This window comes from Poecilia latipinna, unplaced genomic scaffold, assembly GCF_001443285.1.
Source record: "Poecilia latipinna isolate Pla-1442-1.1 unplaced genomic scaffold, P_latipinna-1.0 Scaffold1652, whole genome shotgun sequence".
NCBI lineage: Eukaryota > Metazoa > Chordata > Actinopteri > Cyprinodontiformes > Poeciliidae > Poecilia > Poecilia latipinna.
The window spans coordinates 125,911-145,953 of record NW_015114268.1 but is presented as its reverse complement, the minus strand read 5'-3'; the positions used below and the strand labels follow the sequence as shown (position 1 = coordinate 145,953).

Genomic DNA, 20,043 nt, shown 5'->3' with positions numbered 1-20,043 from the left:
TTATGAAGCTGTTTTATTAAAAAAAAGTTATATCACTATTCCTTTGTAATATTTGAAATACATGTACAACATTTTTTTTTTCCTTTCCCATATTTTATTATCGTAGTATATTTTTAACAACCTTGTTTTAAATTTTTGTGGAGAGTACTGATTTATGTATTTTGAAATAAATCGGAAAAATAAAACTGAATGAAGTTTCAGTTCCAGAAAAACCGTCACCGAACATGAACTGAAACTAAAAAGTGAATCAGGGGCCCTCTACTGGCAGCAAAGCATAAACCCAAACAAACACTCAAATTAAGGCAAAGTAAACAGTTTTTATTTATTAAACAAGACAAAAAAATTATATTTCGGCTGTTACATCCTAACGTTATGTGTGGCTGACATGCTTTACATGCAAACACCTCACAGAGGAACACGCTCAAATATGTATAACATGATCTGTTTTTAGTCTTTGGCTTCTTGGCACTCAGTATAAGAACGTTGCCATAAAAATTAAGCAGTTACAGGAAAACCCTTAAAGCTAATTTTCAAAGGCTTGCAAGCGGAGTAAAAAATGTTTGCGAAACTAAAGGCAGAGAGGAGAGGATCTTTGCAGGGGTTTTTTTATTTCACACATTCAAAAGTTAGTGTAAGCATAACTGTGGCTTCCTAAACATGAATCTTATCATGTGACTTCTGCTGGGAGTTTTGTTAATGTTTTTTTTCTTTCTGATAACTCATATGACATTCATGGAGTTTTGTTAATACCTTCATTGCCACAGCAAAACTGTGAGCTATAATCTAAATATTTTATTTACCAAAATAGTTTTAGTACATTTTTTATACTATTAAAATTCATACTTTTAATAGTATAAATTGCATAGTCACTGCCAATGCTTATATTCCTTCTTTCCTTAAAGATGATTTTCTTTCAAGAGAGCTGCAAACTACAGCAGACTTTAAGTTTAAAGGATTACAAAGCAAACTTAATATATTATTTTTATTATGTGGGACAGACATAATTTTACTATAGAATGATGTAGGAAATGTGGCACAAATCACACAAGAATAACTTTCTTTAAAATCTGATTTGTCACTGAACTAGTGCACCTAATAGTATATCAAAAAAATCATGTTACGTATATATGAAAATATATAATCAATATTGATTGGCTAAAGGCATTTGCAGCATGCTTCAGACGCGATATATGTCCTACGTATATTGTTTCATTGTGGACGTATATATTGTCCCTCTGTGGTCGTTCCGTTTAGTCGTTTCCGCCACACAGCTTCAACAGCAGCTTCTTGTAATCCCCTGAAGTATCACTCTGAGAAACACACAAAAACAAAACTATATCACACAAGCAAATACAATACCCTCCAAACTCACTGTGGGTAAAAATGTGTAAAAAGCCTTACATTTAAACAAAATCTTTATTGCAGCAGCAATTGTGCAGGGAAACGTTTAGATTACTTTGTATTTATAGTTTTAAAGTCAAAGTGTCTTTAAGATTATAATAAGTAATCTATTTCTAAAAAAATGTATTTATTTATTTTTTTGGAACATGCATTTGTTCCAAAAGAACTCCTGGGACTTTAACTTTAATTGTGTGCTTGTCAGCAGCAAACACTCCAGGAGAGTCTGGTATAAAACAAAGTATGTAGGAAAACACCTTATGTCTGATTCTTTAGTATAGTGGAGAATCTGTGATGCAGTGGATGTTTTTCTCTACTTTTTTTTTTAGAGACGATGGAGTCTTAAACTCTTCTAAATATCAGTTAGTCTTAAATAAAAGTTACATTTACGTTATCTAGGATTGCAACGAACTCATTTACCTTGACACTCCTGAATATAAACTGGTACATGTTAAAAATAACACTGACTCTCACAAAAAAAAAAATAAAAAAAAATAAAAACAACAACTGAAAATCGGTTACTGTGGGGACGGTCGACAAGGTGATAACCCAGAATATGTGGAAAGTCAATGGAGACACAGTTCATCTGCGTTGAACCATGAAAATCCACTTTCTTCCATGGCCATCGGAGTTTATATGTCTAACATCTTTAAAAAAAAAAATTGAAATGTGAGCTGAAGAGAACAGAGCAAAAGAGGACACAGGAAAAAAAAAATCTCTACTTCTTCCAAAGAGGAATTGTCAAATATGTTTTAACCTTACAAAATGTTGAAGGAGAAAACAAAGTGTTGTTGGCAAAAAAAACAAACTATTAAATGCAGTAGAACCAGTAATTATGTTTTTGTAAAAAAATTAAAACTTACATTTAAATTAAATGCAGTTTTACAAGTTTTCACAATAAGTGCCCCCTACAATTAAGTTCTATTAATTTTTAGGCTTTTTACACACCTTTACCAATAAATGCAGACAGTGCATTAGGCGAAACTTGGACTGAACATTATGAGTGGAGCTTACAGAGATGTGATTGTACAGTGACTTCCCGTAGGCCTTCACAAACTCCTGTCTGATATCCAGCATGTCCACCTCAGAGCGGGACACCATGACACGGATGAGGGTCGTGTCCTTGGTCCCTGCTCCCTGTTGGCAAATCATTAGGTAGACGTCCATTACACTCTCCCATCCCTTATTACACATTACGGGATGGCAACAGCTTTTCACAATTATAAAGAAATGAAAAGATGATGGAAAAGTGTACCTTCATGGCCTTGTGGAGCCGTTCAGCGAAGTAGGCTGGAGTATTCTTGATGCATTTGACTAAAATAAACAGAGACCAGAATGTAACGTGTTGCTTTTTCTGTGATAGAAGTTCTAGAATTTTTTCTTCTCCTATTTTTTTCAAAATCTCTACTAGTCAAAAATGATCAAGTCTGTGTTAATCCACCTTTCTTGTGATGTTGTGTGCTTTTATTCATGTAATTTAATGACAAACTTCAACAAATGTTATGCTAAGGTTTTACTGTCAAACTTATGTCAAGCACAGTGCCTTGTAAAAGTATTCACAACTATTCAATTCGCCCACATTTTGTTACAACCAAGTTTCGAGGTATTATTGGGATTTTATGTGGTAGATCAACACAAAGTAGTGCAAAAGGATTTAAGAAGGGCATTCAAAAATAGAAAAAGAAGGAATGGCATTAGGAAGAGAAGTAGAAAGGAAGAAGGGGGAAAAGAACAAAATGGTCGTGAGAAAGAACAACATTTAAACAATGCAAAAAAAATACAATAGTTAAAGTGAAAGTACTTATATTGTCAATGCTTTTATTTTCTTTTTTTAAATTATCCAGACCGGTAAAGTACTGAAATCAGTTGCATAGGAACCCTGGACATGAAAAACCGCAGAAACATGAAGGCGGTTTGGTCAGATGAGACCAAAATTTAACCTAATATGCTACGTGCAAACACTGCATGGGAGAGAAACCCGACACTTAACACAACAGTCCCAAACACTGTCGTGTTGCCGTACTTTGTGTTGATGAAGCACACAATATCCTAAAGGTATGCAATCAAATTTGCGATTGTAATGTGATAGAAGATTTAAAAAATAAAAAAAAACAATCAAGATGAATGAATAATTTTGCAAGACCCTGCCAATTCCTGTGATTGTATATTAATAGTAGATTTCAGACAGCCTACTCATTTTGATAATGAATTAGTAAGCTGCTTGACTGGTTTTTGACTATCACTTAAGACGGAACAACAGTTGAAACTAGTGAACGCACCAACAGCCACCATCCCAGACTCCAGATTTCCTGACATTTCCCTGCATACACTCTTTTCAATGTCTCTCCCAGTCATCTGCTGGTACTCCTGGAAGACTGGCAGCAAAAAAAAAAAAATAAAAAAAAAGAGAAAGAAAGGTAAACAGCTTGGTTACAATCATACTATATGCAAAACCCCCCGAAAAAACAAGCAAATAACACGCACCTGCACGCAGGTGGGGCTTGCTGCGAGCGCACAGGATTGCATTGAACTGTGACTCATCAGTTCCCACTTTATTTTCACCAGCCGCATACAATTTCTAAGAAATGAGAAAACTTGATGATCTTGTTTTGAAGTTCGTCCTAAACACATTTAAACTACGAACCAGCTTGAAATCCATACCTGAGCGTCCTGTTTTGCCAGCGAGATGTCAACAGCCTCCCTTTCATCACGATTTCCCTGATTTGAATAAAACAAAACGACATCAGCGAGGCAGAGAGCATAGGAAACTACAAGCAGGGGTAGTGCTTCATCCAAGTAACTCTGCTCTGACTGAGCATGAGCTGATGACTTTTTAAACAATGAGCACAAATTTAAGCCTCAAGTAGTGCAAAGACGTTGGTAACATACCCTAAGAGTTGCAGCTATAATTGCAGTGACATGCAGCTATACAAAGAGTTTGGAGAGCTGAATATAAAAATGCACATAACACTTTAGATTCTAGGAGTAGAAAACATTTCGGAAATCATTAATAATTTTTCTCTACTTTCCAATTATGTAATTATGTACAACTTCGTAGTGTAACATTTCAGAAGAGAAAAATACAGCTTTGTTTTGGTGTTCATGCGGTTGCAACATGGCAAAAATGAATAAATGGTAAATGGCCTGTACTGGTAGAGCACTTTATCAAGTCCCCCAAAGCGTCTCACTACACCTAGTCTTTCACACACACATATTCACACTACAAGAACAACTCTTGCAGCTGAATGGGTTTTTTTTTTAACCTCCACGCCTCTCTCACGCTTTTATCATTGTGATCAGCTCTCAGATTGTGATCTACAAACTCTAACTGACTTTATGGTCTCTGAGTATCTCGAGGGTAAACATACTTCACATTATCTCAGAGTTAGCCGCCCAGTAGGTTGCAATGTTTAAAATCAAGACAAAACTACCTGACAAAGAGACACCAGGAGTCTTCGGAAGTGACCAGAGGTGTCACTGGTAATGGCGTCCTCCAGTTTCTTTCCGTATTCTGAAAAGAAGGTACATTTTTTTTTTTTAGGGGAAAAAAATGTTGATTCAATATTTGGTTTCAACTCTGATGAAGAAGAGATTTTCTTAATACAAGTCATGGCATTGTGTCAATGCAGGCTATTGAAAATCATAAGTGTTCATGAAAATTTTAAATGTAGAACACTAAAACATGCAAAGATTTATTTAAAAAATATATAATATTGTAATTGTCTAACAGACCAACTTATGAAAATAACACATGTAATATTGCTGATTTGAGCCTCAGTTTTCCTCTTTGGCTACAATACTAAACCCAGCAAAGGCACCATGCTGTGTTGCTGAACTAGAAAGCTGTTTTTGTTGCAAACACCTAATAAATGAAAAGCACATCATATCTTGCTACATACTGAAGACTGCATAAATTCCAAGTTTAAATTTCTCCTGCGTTCTCCCTGCAGCCCGAGAGCTCAGTTTGATGATTTTGGTTATAAAAACATAAATGTCAGGACTGACTCACCAGCTTTGTAGACTTTGTTGATCTCTTGAATCTCTGCGTTGGAACGTGACGATAAGATCTCAATCAGACACGCTTCATCAGTTCCAGCACCCTTAAAATACAACAAATTAAAAATGTTTAGTCAGGCATTCAAAATCTTTCTCCAATGAGAACGTGGGTACTAAAGTAAAAAAAGGAACCAAAACATTTTTTTTTTTTCCATGATCAAACTTTCCTTTCAGTTACAAACTTCATAGTTTATAGCTGTGGTATTTTATGCTTAAGCATGTAGAGGACAAAATGGCCAATTTTCCTCATCCTTTTCATCTACGTTTCATTTATGCATCATTTATATTTTATTTTGTTTTTTTGGGGGGGTCTTAGAAAATACTCCTGACCCAATGCTTCTATACTTGTATCATTTTCCTCAATAAGAGAACAACCTGCTGCTGCTTTACAGACTTTCTTAGACACCATTTTATCAACTGACCTCATATAATCAACTAAATTTGACTGTAATTTAGATTAAATTAAACTGCATGTATTTGGATCAGACAAAAGTGGATCATATACATCATTGTGAAACACCATGGGACTTGGACACATTTATCTTGAGACCATGCATTAACCTGAATCAAATGCAATCAAACCAATACATTCCAACCTTTATAGCCTCCCTCATCTCAGAGGCATCAAACTGCGCAGGGGTCTTCAACATGGCAATAACCAGGTCTTCAAAGTCTCTGCTAAGTTCAGACTTAAGATCACGGATTAAATCCTGGAAGGCAATCAAACAAAAACATGAAAATGTAAACAAAAGCACAGAAAGGAAAAGAAAAAATTAATAAAAAAAAAATCTAATAAATCAACCTTTCCGTATGTAGTCTTGTAGGCTGAGATCAATGCAACCCTCTGCTTGTTGGAGCGATTTCCCAGGAGCTCAATAATGGCATTTTCATCAGTTCCTGTTTCAAAGTTTTTGTATTTAAAATCCATTCATATGTTCTGAACTGTGACTCAGAAGTGGACTAACAGTGAATAGACGAAAGCGACGCATGGATTTATTCCCCCGTGGTAACTCACCAATTCCCTTCATTGCTTTCCGAAGAATTTCAACGTCTTTCAGTGGATCAGCTCCAGGGAAATCTTTGATGGAACCCCTGTACCCTTTCTATAACGGCATATTGGCACATAAAATATAACACACTAAACACAGGTGTATTCATTTGGCTGTATGAGGTTTAAGAGGAATTATTGAATAAGCACAAGTATAAACCTACAGCCATTGCTGGCGCCTGAGGGTTGGTTGGAACGCCTCCCCCGTATGCAGGCATCGAGGGGCCACCAGCAGGGGCTCCGGGATAATTTGGCATTGGCTGGCTTGGGGCAGGGCCCCCTGGATACCCTTGCGGAGCCCCTCCGGGCTGCAAAAAAAAAAGTATAAGGGCTATGAGGACTTAAGGTCAGATAAAATAATCTTAGAAAACAGATGAAGGTTAGTTAGCCTTTATCTGTTCATTTTATGTAAGACATTCCACTTCAGAGATGCAGAAATAAGGATTCAATTACCGCGCCATAGCCACCTGGTGCTGCACCCCAGCCTCCCCCTGCAAAGTAAATAACAGTCAATATGTAACCAAGCTCTGCTTTTAAACAAATTGTACATTTTTCTGGTGGCCTCACCTGCTGGAGGCATGGAGGGATAACCTCCCTGACCTGGTTGTGCAGGGTAGCCACCAGCCTGAGGAAAGCCTCCGGCTGGAGCAGGGTACCCTCCAGCTTGGGGATATCCCCCTGCTGCTGGCGGGTATCCAGCCTGAGGAGGGTATCCGCCGCCCTGTGGGGGGTAGCTTCCTCCTCCTGGAGGATAGGCACCTGGTGCTGGGGGATAGCCGCCCCCTGCCGGTGGGTATGCGCCCGGTTGGGGTGGATATGCCCCTGGCTGAGGCGGATAGCCCCCTCCCTGTGGTGGGTATCCGCCGGATTGTGGTGGGTATCCTGGGTAACTCATCTTCAGAATCTGGAAGTATAATGTACACTTAAGGAACATTGTCTAACCCAGTATAATTCCCAAGGTCCTGATGTGAAATTTCTTAACAACCCTTAGTTTTAAATTAGAAAAATATTATCACTTTTCATCACATGTTGATGTGGTCCTAATATCCCAGGTGTAAAAATGGCATGTAACATTATTTCCTTTCCCCTTCTGGTAAATATTTTATCTTTAGTTAAACATTCACATGCAAATGCATCCATTGCAAGACCTGTTCGAATTGCACAATCATTGACGTGGCTTTATAACTTCCCATTACTGCAAACAGGACCTCTAATAAAGCTAGGTGATAAGCTATTAGGTAGACGGTCATATACAAGTCGATTTGCTGTTGTGCGATGTTTTGCAAGATGATTACAACTTGCAATAATGTTTTATAATCCAATCCTGCTTTTGACTTCTTCAAAACTTTAACCTTGAATTTTCTGGTGTGTTCCTTCATCTTCATGATCCTGTTTGTTCAGTAATATGCACTAACAAACCCATGAAGCCTTCACTAAGCAGCTGCATTTACACTAAGATTAAATTACAAACAGGTGACGGCTATCTAATGAGATGACTTGACAGGTTGCACTGAATTTTATTTTGGGGTATCAGAGTGAGAGGATGAATACTAATACAAGAAACAACATTTTTATATAATTTAAAAATAAACACATAACATTTTTCCTCTACTTCAAAAGTGTGCAAAACAGTGGATTTTATTGGAATGTCACATCATAGACCGGTCATGTGAAATTCCCTCCCAAAAAAAAATCCGAAGTCGTTTACTTGAAATAAAATGAACAAAAGTTAAGTTACATTATACAAAGTAACTTAAATTGTGGTCAAACAATTTTTAGTTTCTGCCATTAAATAAAAGAAAATATTTAAAACCAAAATTCCCTTATTCTAAACCTAAAAAACTAAGCTCCTTTGTAAAGATGAGAGTTCCTAGAATAAGTTGAACACACCCAGCTGCTTTCCAGTATTCTTATGTTCGACTCGAAACACCCGTGAAGCTTTCACGTGCTGTCGTAATTATCAAATCTTTTTTCCAGGCGGGATTTACAACCATCATCAAAGTTTGCCAAGAAGATGCGAGAAGAAATATATAACAATGTTTTTGTATTGTTTTTTTAAGATATGCTTTGTGTATCCAGGATAAAAACTTTAAGGATGACTTAAGTTAGACTTAGACATGCATTTTACTTTTGTGAAGGACAATAATACGAAGCTCACCCAAACACAGCAACATTTCTAACTTGAAAGCATCACAGGCCTGACTTCCCAATACCGGAGCTAGCTAAAATTGCGAGATTTTTACAGCAAAATCGCATTAATACCCAAGTACTCGCATAAGCGTATATAACGACGATAATAAAGCGACATTTTGCTCAAACTTTGTTCCTTTAAATGTTAAAGCACTCGGGGGAAATTGTACACAATTGCCACCATTTTTAAGAAAACTATCATCTTTGTGCCTTTAGCAACCAACCTTAATGATACAGAGAAACGCGTAATAGGAGGTTTGATAGCTATAGTGTAAAAACAAAAACAACGGTGCGACCGTTTTCATCGGAAAAAAAAATCGGAAAAAAACAAACAAGCTTTTGCTGCAGCTTCTGCGCAGAATCAGTTCCATTTGGTCAAGGCTAATCTACTACATTCCAGTCTCGAAAACAAAACAGTCTCAAAACTGTTGAATCTGCTTTTTCTGGAAAAACTACAATACAAATACAAATACATTCTTCGATTTAGGCTGTAGAACTACAGAAACACTTACTCACAGATTACTGGTTTGCGCCGTCAGATCCAGGAAGAGAAACGCGAGGGAGCGGTGACTCTAGAGGAGTTAACGGAGGTGGGTGGGTCCCTCTGCAGGCTCCGTTTCCGTCCCCTTTTTAAACAACCTTTGCTCCCAATGATAGAGGACGGAGGCTGCTGGTGACTCAGAGAGCTGTGGCTGCAACCACATTCTCCGCAATAAACAAGACATCAACTGTCATGTTTTCCATTCCCACCTAATATGATTGCAGTGACGCTAAAATAAAGTCCCGGGATAGGTTTCCATTGCTATATAACGGGTATTTTTTTCCTCCCTAAAATGTAATAAAATGACGAAATACAGCCTGTCTGGAGGATTGTGGAGCCTGGAGTGGTTTGAACTTAATATTATATTTGTATATCTCGAAATAGATTAAAGAAAAATCTATATTAAGCAAAATTTGAATTGAATTAGATTCCCTAGCCACTTGACCTGCAGCTGTTAAATTTCTTGTAAACACAAAATAGGATCAGCCAGCCAGGATCTGGAGGAGGTGAAAAGGACACCTGAACTTCAAACCAATCATCAGAATAGGAGGAGAAACAAAAATTTATTTGAATTTTGAGTATTGTTGTTGGTGCCAGACAGGCTGGTAGTATTTCAGAAACTGCTGATCTCCTGGAATGCAAAAATGCATTGTTGATGTCAGAGGTCGGTATAGAATGGGCTTACTGATTCAGGATGACAGAAACATGACAGTTGCTCAGTTTAAAAAAAAAAACACACTCGTTGCATTCAAGGTATGCAGAATAGCATATCTGAATAAATGACATGTCAAACCATGAAGTAGATGGACTACAGTGGACAGCGCTGGGTACCATTCTTGTCAGGTCAGAACCAGAAACAGAGGTTACAGTGCACACAGGTTCACTAAAACTGAACAACAACAGATTGGAAAAGTAACTCTTGATTTTAGCTGCAACTTTCACACTGTAGGGTTAGAATTTGGCGTAAACAACATCCTGTTAATGAGATGCATTGGTTAGCAGCATCTGGCTGCTACTTTTCTTCCTGAGTGTGATGAAGGTAACTACTTAATTTTTCTCTCCAGTTCACCAATCACATTTACTTTATTTTACCCATTAAGTGTCTGATTAGAAATACAAATATTGTTTATTACAGTACATTTTTTTTTTTACTATTTGGAGCAAAATGTTCAGTTTGTGCACAGGAAGTGCTTTGGCTTGCCACATCACACTCAGCTGTCCGCTTTTGCTTTCACACTTGCTCTGACATTCGTGTTAAACTCAAACTGTGGAAACCTCTTTGTGGGGAGATTTCACCACATAGCTCATCGCTAAAGAGAAGAATAATTAAAAAAAAAAACTCAAGTTGTTAACTGTAACAGACAGTTTCCTGAAAGAGTAGGAAGGTAAATGAAATCTAAGTAGTTGGTTAACAGATTGCTAAGTTTCTACATTCCAAAAAGGGCAAGTTATCATTTTTCTAACACAAAAGTTTTTTGTTGTTGTTGTTTTTTTTTTGTTGTTTTTTGGGGACATGTTATCTAATTATGGAGATAACTCACATGAACTGCAAAAATATTTTTTTGGTTGTTTTTGTTTAACATTTTGAAGTTGAAGTTCAGGATTATTATTATTGTGTTTTAAGGTGTTATTAAGGTGTCCTCACAGGCTAAGTTGGATGAGTTCCTCCTGTGTCTCCTGTGATGAGAAGCTGTTCAACATTAAGAAAGAACTCAAGAACTCATTTTGTTTGACTTCTTTGTTTAAATTCAAAGGTAGGTACTGCTCCCATTACTGAATGGGTTACTGAAAAGCATCAGTTATGTAGATTGTATAACGCCATGCAATGTTATGTGACCGGCCAGCACAAAAAGCATGCATTTATCCCCATTTGACCTTATTAGTTGCATCCAACTGCCATCAGATGTGCCTTAATCAGCAAGTAAAGTCCACCTATATATTTTCATCATATAATCATATAAATACAACTATTCTATGAATGCTTTGGAGATTTGTTAGACAATGATCAAACAGCATCAATAAGATCACTGTCAGGACAGGACAACTATTTCTTGTGAAATTTACAAATTGGGTCTTAAAAGTGTCAAGAAGGAAGGCACTGTTGAAAAAAAAAACCTCAACACATTGGGTTTATAGTTCATCAAACAATGAGGGAACACAGAAAATTTGGGAAAGAAGAGACTCTGATCATGTAAGACCTAAATCAAAGTTTTTAGCCTAAATGCAAAATGCTACATGTAGTGGAAAACGAACACTGCCACTCTGAACACAACATCTTCATGGTGAAACATGGCAGTGGCTTGATAGTGCTGTGGGGATGCTTATGGGAAGATGAATAAAGCTAAATACAGGACAACCCTGGAAGATAACCTGTTAGAGGCTGCAAAGTGTGTGTGTGTGTGTGTGAAGAGACACACATTATTAATATCATTAATATTATTTCACAGAGTGTGAGGTAACACATTCACAGAATGTGAATTAATGACTTATTTCACTTTCTGTGGCCTGTGTTGATACAGTATAACGTCTGAACACTAGATGGCAGCAGTGCGCTAATGATAGGCTATTTGCAGAGTCCTGTGTTGTATTCTGATTTACTTTTTAATTATTATTCACCAGCTTTGTCAGTAAAAAAAAGTTATCCTCAGCAAACACATGGTGGGACATTATTAATTTAACTTTGTATGAGTAATATATAACATTTGCTCCGCATTTAAAATTAAAATATGCTTTGACACGTAATTTAACTGTAAAATCTCTAGTTTCTGATTGTCACTAGCGTCTACAGAGGTGTGGCAAGGAAACTGTGAACACACACGAGGGATCTCCTAGAGTTGCTGTGGCGCCACCCTGAAACCTGGCATTCAGGCTATGGTTCCTCCAGCCTGACACAGTGCATCCCGTTTTGGGGGGGGGATCCTCTCATGGCTCCATACAAGTGAACACAAGAGGGATTTCACATGCAGTAATCCGGACCACAGGGATGACTGAGCGAATCCCGGCGGTTCTGTTTCAGTAAGAGACGCAGTCACGCAGCTGTCCTCCTCCAGGGACGACATGATGTCTGCAATAGAGGCCGGCTTGTACCAACCCGCTCAGCTGCTCAGCTGGGTGTACATGTCCTTGCAGGACGCCCCGGGCAGCGCCTTCGACGGCGTTAAGGTCGAGTCGGACTCCTCCACTCGGGACGGGACGGAGCGCATCGCGGCTGATCTGAGCTCCAACTATCTCAGCAACTTCTTCCATCTGAACACTGAGGTACATCATGAAGCGACCACAATGATTCACACTTTGAATGGATGTTTTACGATGTGCATAAAACTTTTTTTTTCCTTTTTTTTTAGCCATACAAAAAAAAAAAAAAGAAAGAAAGAAAGAAATCTGTTTCCCGTACAGTAAATCTCACCTGCTGCACGCCTTTCTTGGGTCGCAATGTATAGTGGGAAATATTTGAACATGCGTTTTGTGCCCAAATGTTTACAGACTTCTGGTGTCAATGTGTGCAAGGTTTTTGGACCTCACCCTTGGTCTGACGAATTTGCACTGAAGAAGACAAACATAGAAAGGGAAATTGAGGCATTTAAGGTTAGAATTATTATGATTTTACTTTTTGTCACACTTGAACACATTTTAATATCTGTCAAAAAAAATATACCAAGAGTAAAACGAAAAGCATTTTTTAAATTATGTTTTCATTTATGAAGTGAATAAAACCAAGTTGGCGTTTTGTGAAAAAGGAATTGCCCACCTTAGGTGGAGAGAAAAAAAAATCAGAACCAGTCAACCAGCATGAAGTAGGCTAAATGATCTCAAAAAGCACCAAGTCATGACCTTATCAGTCTGGAAAGGGACAGAAATGCCTTTTTAAAGGTCCCAGAACTCCATCATCCACAAATAGAGCTTTAGAGGACTTAGATTATACTGAATTTTGAAGAAAGACAAAGAACAGTTGGTCAATATTTAAGTGTGTCTAAAAATCAAAGAGAATAAATCTGTAACAGGGCAAATACACCACTGTAAATTTGACAGCTAACATAAACCGAGTACAGTAATAAAATACAGGACAACAGAATGACTGCACATTTCAATGTCCATAATGCCTTCAGATTAAACAGACAGCATCTGCAGGCTTGTCTTCATGTTTTTCCCCATGGTGCCATAGCACCCGTCTCCTCCACAGGCACAAAGATGCTGTTTATGTCCTGCCACTAGGACCAGTTGGAGTAATGCGTGACAAAGGCATTTTGTTCTTACGAGGAAATGGACACTATTGGGTCACACAGTGAACACAGCAGAGAGTACACATCTGCAGAAATTCAAAAACTGCTGGGTTTCAGCGTTGCAGGGAAAAACAGGGTAATCAATCTGGGTGACGGATGGGACAATGCATGCAAAATGCTCTTCTGCTGCAGAGTCACAACAATGGGTTTTTGTAATTTGGGATACAGGCAGTTCTTCTGTGCAGAGCTGAGCTAAATAGCGCTCTAAGGCGGTGCTTCTCAATCTTCTCCAGTGAATACCAAATTTTACAAGGACCATCATCATAAAACAGCAGTACATTTCTGTTATGAAATCATCCCCACTGCAACGCTCGGTGGTGGCAGCGTCATGATGTGGTGGGCACCACTTCATGTTGTTTAAATCTCTTAACTAACATGATGACACTGCTGTTAATTATGCATTGCCAATGTATTCAGAAGTATTTCTAAGTTTCAAGTGGCATAAATAGACATAAAAAAAATCATAAACCTCATCCAGAAGTGGTGAAACGGTGACTAGTGCAATGTAATTTCATTTTGTGTTCAAATTTTATTCAGAACCTAACATTTCCACATTTTAATTTGGAAAACTCAACAGAAAGGTCCCCTGAAGTCACAAATTCCAGTTTAAAAGTTGGAGAGCATAACCAGTGTTGCTTCCCCCCCCTCCCCTCCCCTGCCCGTCTTCTTTTTCCTTAAAGGCTTTGACTAAAAGTTTCTACAAAGGCTCCTCTCCATACGGGTCCTTCAGCAACATCGTTGACGGTCTGAACTCTCTGGCGGACCACTTCTCAGATATCTCCCTGTCCCCCGAGACGCACAAACCCAGCAAAAGGCCGCCGCCCAACTACTTGTGCCACCTATGCTTCAACAAAGGACACTACATCAAAGACTGCCCTCAGGTGAGGCGTGTGTGTGATGCTGCACATCAGGCAGGAGCAGATCCGCGAACAACCTAATGTGAAACAGCTTGTGCAGTTGTGTGGGCTGTTTGTCGAATACTTTAGAGCTCTTTGTAGAACATATGAAGTGATGTAACGTTAGAAAAATAGATCAAAAGGATTTGACTATGTCCATGAAAGAGTCCAAGATTAAATCCTCCTGCTGTCTTGCACATGCAGGCCTTCGCCCCAGCTTTTATTCTTCTGAATTTTAACTCTGATGTAAGAATATAATTTGTGCATTATTCTTTTCAGCGCAAAAATAGTTTCTTCAGCACATATTTGAGTTAGATAGACCAGGGCAGGCTGGTAATGAGCAGCAGATGCCAGATTGGATGTGGGAGGCAGCCTTAATGAAAGATGATAGGTTCCTCCGTAGAACTAGGCAAGACCTCCACTCTAAACATGAAAGTAATGTTACCACAGCTTTATGTGCAGCTGTGGTTCCTCATTGATCACGGTCTCAGGGAAGTCCCTGACATTTGTAAGGTGTAATGGAAACAATTAGACGGTGAATATGATTTTTGCGTACCCGTGGAGTCTTAACTTAAACAGTCTCCCAGCATGTTTACCTGCTATAACAAAAGAATCACTGTCTGATGTAAGTCTTTTAAGGAATGACTGTTTTGTCTGTTTAAGTTCATGCCATGGGATCTCAACTTGATCTATGTCTATAGACATTTCCTTTAAGACAAGGACTTGTTGGTGCGCTTCATTTCATAGCTGGGATGTGCGTGGCGTCAATATCAAAAAATGTCTGTCAGACTTTCTCCTTCTGATTTTCTGCTATGGAAGCAACATTCATGGTTCTGTAAATGACAGCCCTCTGTGTCCTAAAACAACAAAGCTGACAACTTGCTTGACTGTTTTTTTTTTTTTTTTTTTTTTTTTTTTTTTTACTAAATTTGGAGCACTTCAAGCCCCCTGGATTCCCCTTTAGAGCTGCCAGACTAGTTAACTGACTTCTTACACATCTGTTATCACCAAAAGTGCATTATTACGGAATAGTTTTAACTACTTGTCCTTTTCATCGCAGGAAACAACCACAACAAAACAACAAAAAAGCACAATGTTTTTGTCTTTGGGTTTTGAGGCTGCGGTTTTGTCCTCATAGCTGAGAATAATGAGAAGTTTGGTCCACTTCCATACAGAATGCAGGTTTTGTAGGAATGTAAGGAAGGAGGAGAAACAGTTTTACAGCGAACTTATATGTTCACAACTATGAACATGTGTCAGTGTCTGTGAAAATAAGACGCTATTTTCAAAGCTGTAGTAATAAACAGTTAATTTTCACTTCTGGTGGTTTATATCTTCTTAAATTGTTCCCATATGTAAAAGAACAACAAAAAAAAAGATGTTTTTTATGAACATCTTTTTTGTTCATGAAAAAGATGTATAACATCTTTAGTATCTGGCACTGTGTTTGTTTTGTAACTTTTTCTCTTAGGTATTTAAAGGTTTGATGAGGTCAGACTTGAGCCACAGATAATCCAGCAGTTAGTGAAGAATGTTTGGGCTTGTTTTGTATTCGCCACCGCTTCGCATCGACTGCAATCCTTTCAGTTTCTAAAATGCACAGCAATGGTAGGGCTCTAAATAAGAGACCTAAGTTATGCTCCTTTTTTTTTATTGGAGGCTAACCAAAAATGTTTTTTGTCATCAGTGAGAGATTACAATATTTCAGCTCCACGTTGCATCCTGACATGGATGATTTGAGGTAACGGAAAGAAACATGAATTCTGAGAAAGAATGACATCGCACCAGCAAGTCCCCCTCTGATTGGAGGGGGGTGGGGGGGGAAATAAAGGTTTGCAAGGGGCCTAGTCAAAGTTCTGAATTAATGTCAATTAATATGCCTTGGTATTACCTTTTTTCACATGAGTGTTAAAGACTGATGGCCTACTGCATTTATGCAGTCATTGCTGCCACCTCCTGCACTTAAAACCATAAGTAATGTCATAGATCAACAGCACCACACTGAAAAAGTTGGGTTATTTGCTACAGGGACAGATTAAGACACTAAAAGTTGTGTTTCCTTTACACATCATCTTTTGAAATGTGCAAAATCTGGAAACCATTCCTGCAATCTATGGTTGAGTTCTCCTTTAGAACGATGACGTCTGATATTTTGGTCATGTGTTTTTAATAATTCCAATCAAAGAAGATGATTGTGGCATTACAGTCACGACAGAAGGTCTCGTCAGTCGAAGCCACAACAAACCGAGGCTATAACTAATGAACAATATGCTTTTTGTTCATGTTGACTGGAATCTGAAGTATTTTGAGCTTGAAACAGCTGAAATCATTCACTGGCTGGGCTTTCTTATTGCAATGTCAGGATGCAAAAACATTTGTTAAAGTTTAATTTGCGATTTAAAAAAAAAAAGTTTGTAAAGCATTGCTTATATTTTAAATGAGGTCAAACTATTATTTGAGGCAATTATGTTTCAGTTATTCTTTGCTAGTATAGTAGCTAGAGCCTGCTCCTGGTAAGATAATACAGAAAAGTCACAGTGCTGACAGTAACTTATTTACTCCATGCCCTTCCATGTGGGAAGGGCATGGAGTAAATAAGTGGAGCATTGTTTCTGTGGAACCAAAGGTCAGGAAGTCAGGCCGCATTGTTCGCACATCTCCGTTGGCCGGAGTCATCTCCGTCTCTCTCTGCTAGCACTGAGAAGCAACCGTCAGACATGACATTCGCAAACAACCAAAGCAGCTGCCCGGAGACCGCCAGATCGGCTGCGTGTTTTTGGAAACACTGGGTCGTGCAGGAAGAGGGTGTATGTCTTTTTCAGCTACAGTTTAATCATGTTTGAATGGAGGGAAGAGCCTGCCTGGATAATCAGTCCGAACAGGGAAACTTCTGATAACCGCAGAAGGAATTCCTTGATTTATTTTTGGTCTTTGAAAGTGAACAGAGATATTTAAAGTTATAACTTGCTTGCTTGCTGTGTTTTTTTTTTTTTTCTACCTTACCATGCTGGTTTATTTGCTAAAATGTTCAAATTTGGAGTCATTTGCCCAGAGTACTGGAGTGCCTTCTTCCCCAGACCTGCTGTGTCCCCTGCATTTAGAGCCAATTTGAAAAAGACATTTTTTATGGTTTTCTTTCAGCAGTGGCTCTTTCTAGTTGCCACTTGTCAATACTGGTTATATTGGGTTAAAAGAGGGGAAAACACAAGTGCATGCCACACTTTCTTATTCCTAAAAATTGTACCCTCTGTACTATCCTTCCACTTTACAATGATGGACTACTATGTGTTGGTTTATCACATAAAATCACAATAAAATCACAATAAAATAGCAAAGAAAGACAAGAATAGTCCTGAATGGTATATGGCTCAGGTCACATTTTTAACAAGTGATGCTGGTTGATGTTGGCATTTTATATTCGTTGAATAAATCTCTATTAAATATAAAATATGTGTTTAGTTATCTTTAAACAGTTAACTTCATTCTAGGTCTTTACCTCTCACAGGACGTAAATGTTTAGCTTTGCAAAGTGGAAACAGGTGGGGAAATCCTTGCTTAGCTCTGCCAAGCATTTTTCTTTTTTTTTCTTTTTTCAAAAAAGTCCCCAATTATTTATTATTTATTATCCACAAAGCAATGCCAAGAATATAAATGAGTAATTGTTTTCTAACCTGCATGGGGATCTGAGAAACATGAAACACAACAGAGCTAGTTTCTATGGCAACCAGTGCAGCTGCCAACTTAGGCATCACAATGTGATGATGATGATTTTTCAGCTTATCCTGTTGCGTTTTTGGTTTCGGCTCACTGGAGAATTTGTTTGTGGACATTTTAAAAAGTTAAATGGTTGAATGCACTGTATTTATCTGCACTGACTGAACTGGGATCAGTTTGGAGTCTATATTTTATGCAAAAATTTGGCACACATTCTTTGAAGGATTTCAGCTGCGCTTTCTTTTTGGGACTTAAGTTTTTTTTCTTTTTTTTTTCTTTTTTAGAAAACATAGGAGATTTGTTGAATTCATAGGTTAGTGAGAATTTCTGCCTATTCATTTTGGAATTTCTAAAGTAAGGCTCTGTTAGATCTTTTAATATCTCACCTCCAAGATAAATCTGTTGGTGAGGAACCGAGACCAAATTGGACTTTTAAAATGTAAAAACAACTCCAACCTAAAAAAAAAAAAATGTCATAGTAGTTTACGTGAGATCCTTTTTTTTTATTAAATCACATTTCATTTTATTTTCACCATAAAACATCGGAACACAATGCACAAAACATTCACAGCAGCGGCAGGAGCATAAATAATCAGGAAAAAAATAAATTATAGCAAATACCGTAACACTGACACTTGCAGCAAAATGTAAAAAAAAAAAAAAAATCATAACATTAACTCAAAGTAAAATTTATTTGTATTTTCAATCTAAACTTTTTTTTGTCCAGGAGTGCATTTTTGAGCAATTTGATAACTGCACCTTATTTTCCAGCCATGTGCCTAAAAGCAGATGGGGTTAGCCAGTCAGAGTTCTTCCTCTGAGTTTGCAACTTCATCTAAAATACCTAAAATACTGTTTTGCTAATGACAGTATTTTAATTAAATGTAATCTTAGTATAACTGTCGTTGCAGGTTCATGGCCGGGTGGTCAGTATTTCTAGCAGGCACCACAAAGGCGATGTCAAACAACCACGCACACACACATTTAGAAAGATCAGTTAACTTAGCAGCCATGTTAGATTTAGATAGAATTGAATTCAACGTTAAACTGTAGTGCAACACTTATTTCTGCTGTTTTGTTTTTTTTGTTGTTTTTACTCTCACTGATAGCCCCTTTATCTGTCTTATCGGTTCTCTGTAAGCTGTCTGTTGTTTTTTGCCACCAATCTGCTGAGTACAGCGAGCGAGATAGAGAAAACCCTGGAATGTGGGGCAGATAGACTCCCTTTGATAATCTGTGTCCGTCATCCCTCTGCGCTAATGAACTTACCCAGGGGTTTGCATGTTTAACTGTTTAAAATGAGTTTCACAAACTGAACTACACTCAGAATCTTAGATGCAACCCAAAGGTTCACAAAAAATAAAGTCTCAGTGTCGTGACTATGCATCAAGATCACAAACTAAAACCCTGGACAGGACTGAGGCTTCTTAATGACATTGTTTGCATTTATGCAAATTGTATTAGTCAGACTGAGTTATTTAGAGCAAATGTTCATTTCTTAAATCTTTCCTGTTCTTTTTGAAGCTAAAAATAGGGAATATGTGCTCTTATAGTGAAATGTTTGCTGTTGACTCAAATTCAAAGTGCATCTTTTGAATAAAAACTGCTACTCAATATCTATTTATTTTGTTTATTTGTGCTGGTGTTGATATTTCGCATATTCCATTGTTTTTTTCTATGTCAATATATTTTTTCATGCATAGAAAGTCTACAGATTTAAATAGTTTGAATAAACTGTTTCCCCCCTTTTTTTTATCAACTTAAAAACAAAACAAAGTTTGATCAATATCAGTTCTACTGCTAATCTGTCACCCTTAGGCAACATATATATATATATATATATATATATATATATATATATATATATATATATATATATATATATATAAATTATATTTTGTTTATATATATATCTCTATC

General features: G+C 37.6%; 2 protein-coding genes across 4 annotated transcripts in view; one reads left to right on the top strand and one right to left on the bottom strand.

The window, feature by feature from the left end:
• Nucleotides 1-297: 297 nt before the first annotated feature.
• LOC106964293 (annexin A4-like) lies at nucleotides 298-9,314 on the bottom strand. Of its 2 annotated transcripts, none has more exons than XM_015059710.1 (15): nucleotides 9,209-9,314; nucleotides 7,070-7,406; nucleotides 6,956-6,993; nucleotides 6,667-6,810; nucleotides 6,470-6,557; nucleotides 6,257-6,351; nucleotides 6,051-6,164; nucleotides 5,408-5,498; nucleotides 4,830-4,909; nucleotides 4,060-4,116; nucleotides 3,883-3,976; nucleotides 3,678-3,773; nucleotides 2,654-2,712; nucleotides 2,413-2,535; nucleotides 298-1,310 (listed from the first exon to the last, which is right to left on the bottom strand). In XM_015059710.1, the coding sequence occupies exons 2-15, from the start codon at nucleotides 7,395-7,397 to the stop codon at nucleotides 1,251-1,253; spliced, it is 1,467 nt and encodes a 488-aa protein (XP_014915196.1). In that variant the 5' UTR covers nucleotides 7,398-7,406; nucleotides 9,209-9,314; the 3' UTR covers nucleotides 298-1,250. The 2 variants fall into 2 exon arrangements, with proteins under 2 accessions (XP_014915196.1, XP_014915194.1); XM_015059708.1 differs by having other exon boundaries at nucleotides 9,205-9,313.
• A 2,396-nt stretch (nucleotides 9,315-11,710) lies between these two features.
• LOC106964290 (zinc finger CCHC domain-containing protein 24-like) overlaps nucleotides 11,711-20,043 on the top strand; it is an 18,108-nt gene continuing 9,775 nt past the window's right edge. Inside the window, exons 1-3 of one of the 2 annotated variants that reach the window (XM_015059705.1) lie at nucleotides 11,711-12,491; nucleotides 12,717-12,818; nucleotides 14,194-14,394. In XM_015059705.1, the coding sequence (XP_014915191.1) occupies nucleotides 12,291-12,491; nucleotides 12,717-12,818; nucleotides 14,194-14,394 (504 nt within the window). In that variant the 5' untranslated portion in view covers nucleotides 11,711-12,290. The remainder of the gene's footprint in view (nucleotides 12,492-12,716; nucleotides 12,819-14,193; nucleotides 14,395-20,043) is intronic. The other variant, XM_015059706.1, reaches the window with a different exon arrangement.

What these genes read in the sequence shown, in the direction of transcription:
- LOC106964293 (XM_015059710.1), bottom strand. Translation starts at nt 7,397, where the DNA reads ATGAGTTACCCAGGATACCCACCACAATCCGGCGGATACCCACCACAG. An exon ending in ACAAGACTACATACGGAAAG is followed by an intron (nt 6,165 to 6,256) that starts GTTGATTTATTA and finishes ATTGCCTTCCAG; the next exon opens with GATTTAATCCGTGATCTTAA. An exon ending in AGATGAGGGAGGCTATAAAG is followed by an intron (nt 5,499 to 6,050) that starts GTTGGAATGTAT and finishes TTGTATTTTAAG; the next exon opens with GGTGCTGGAACTGATGAAGC.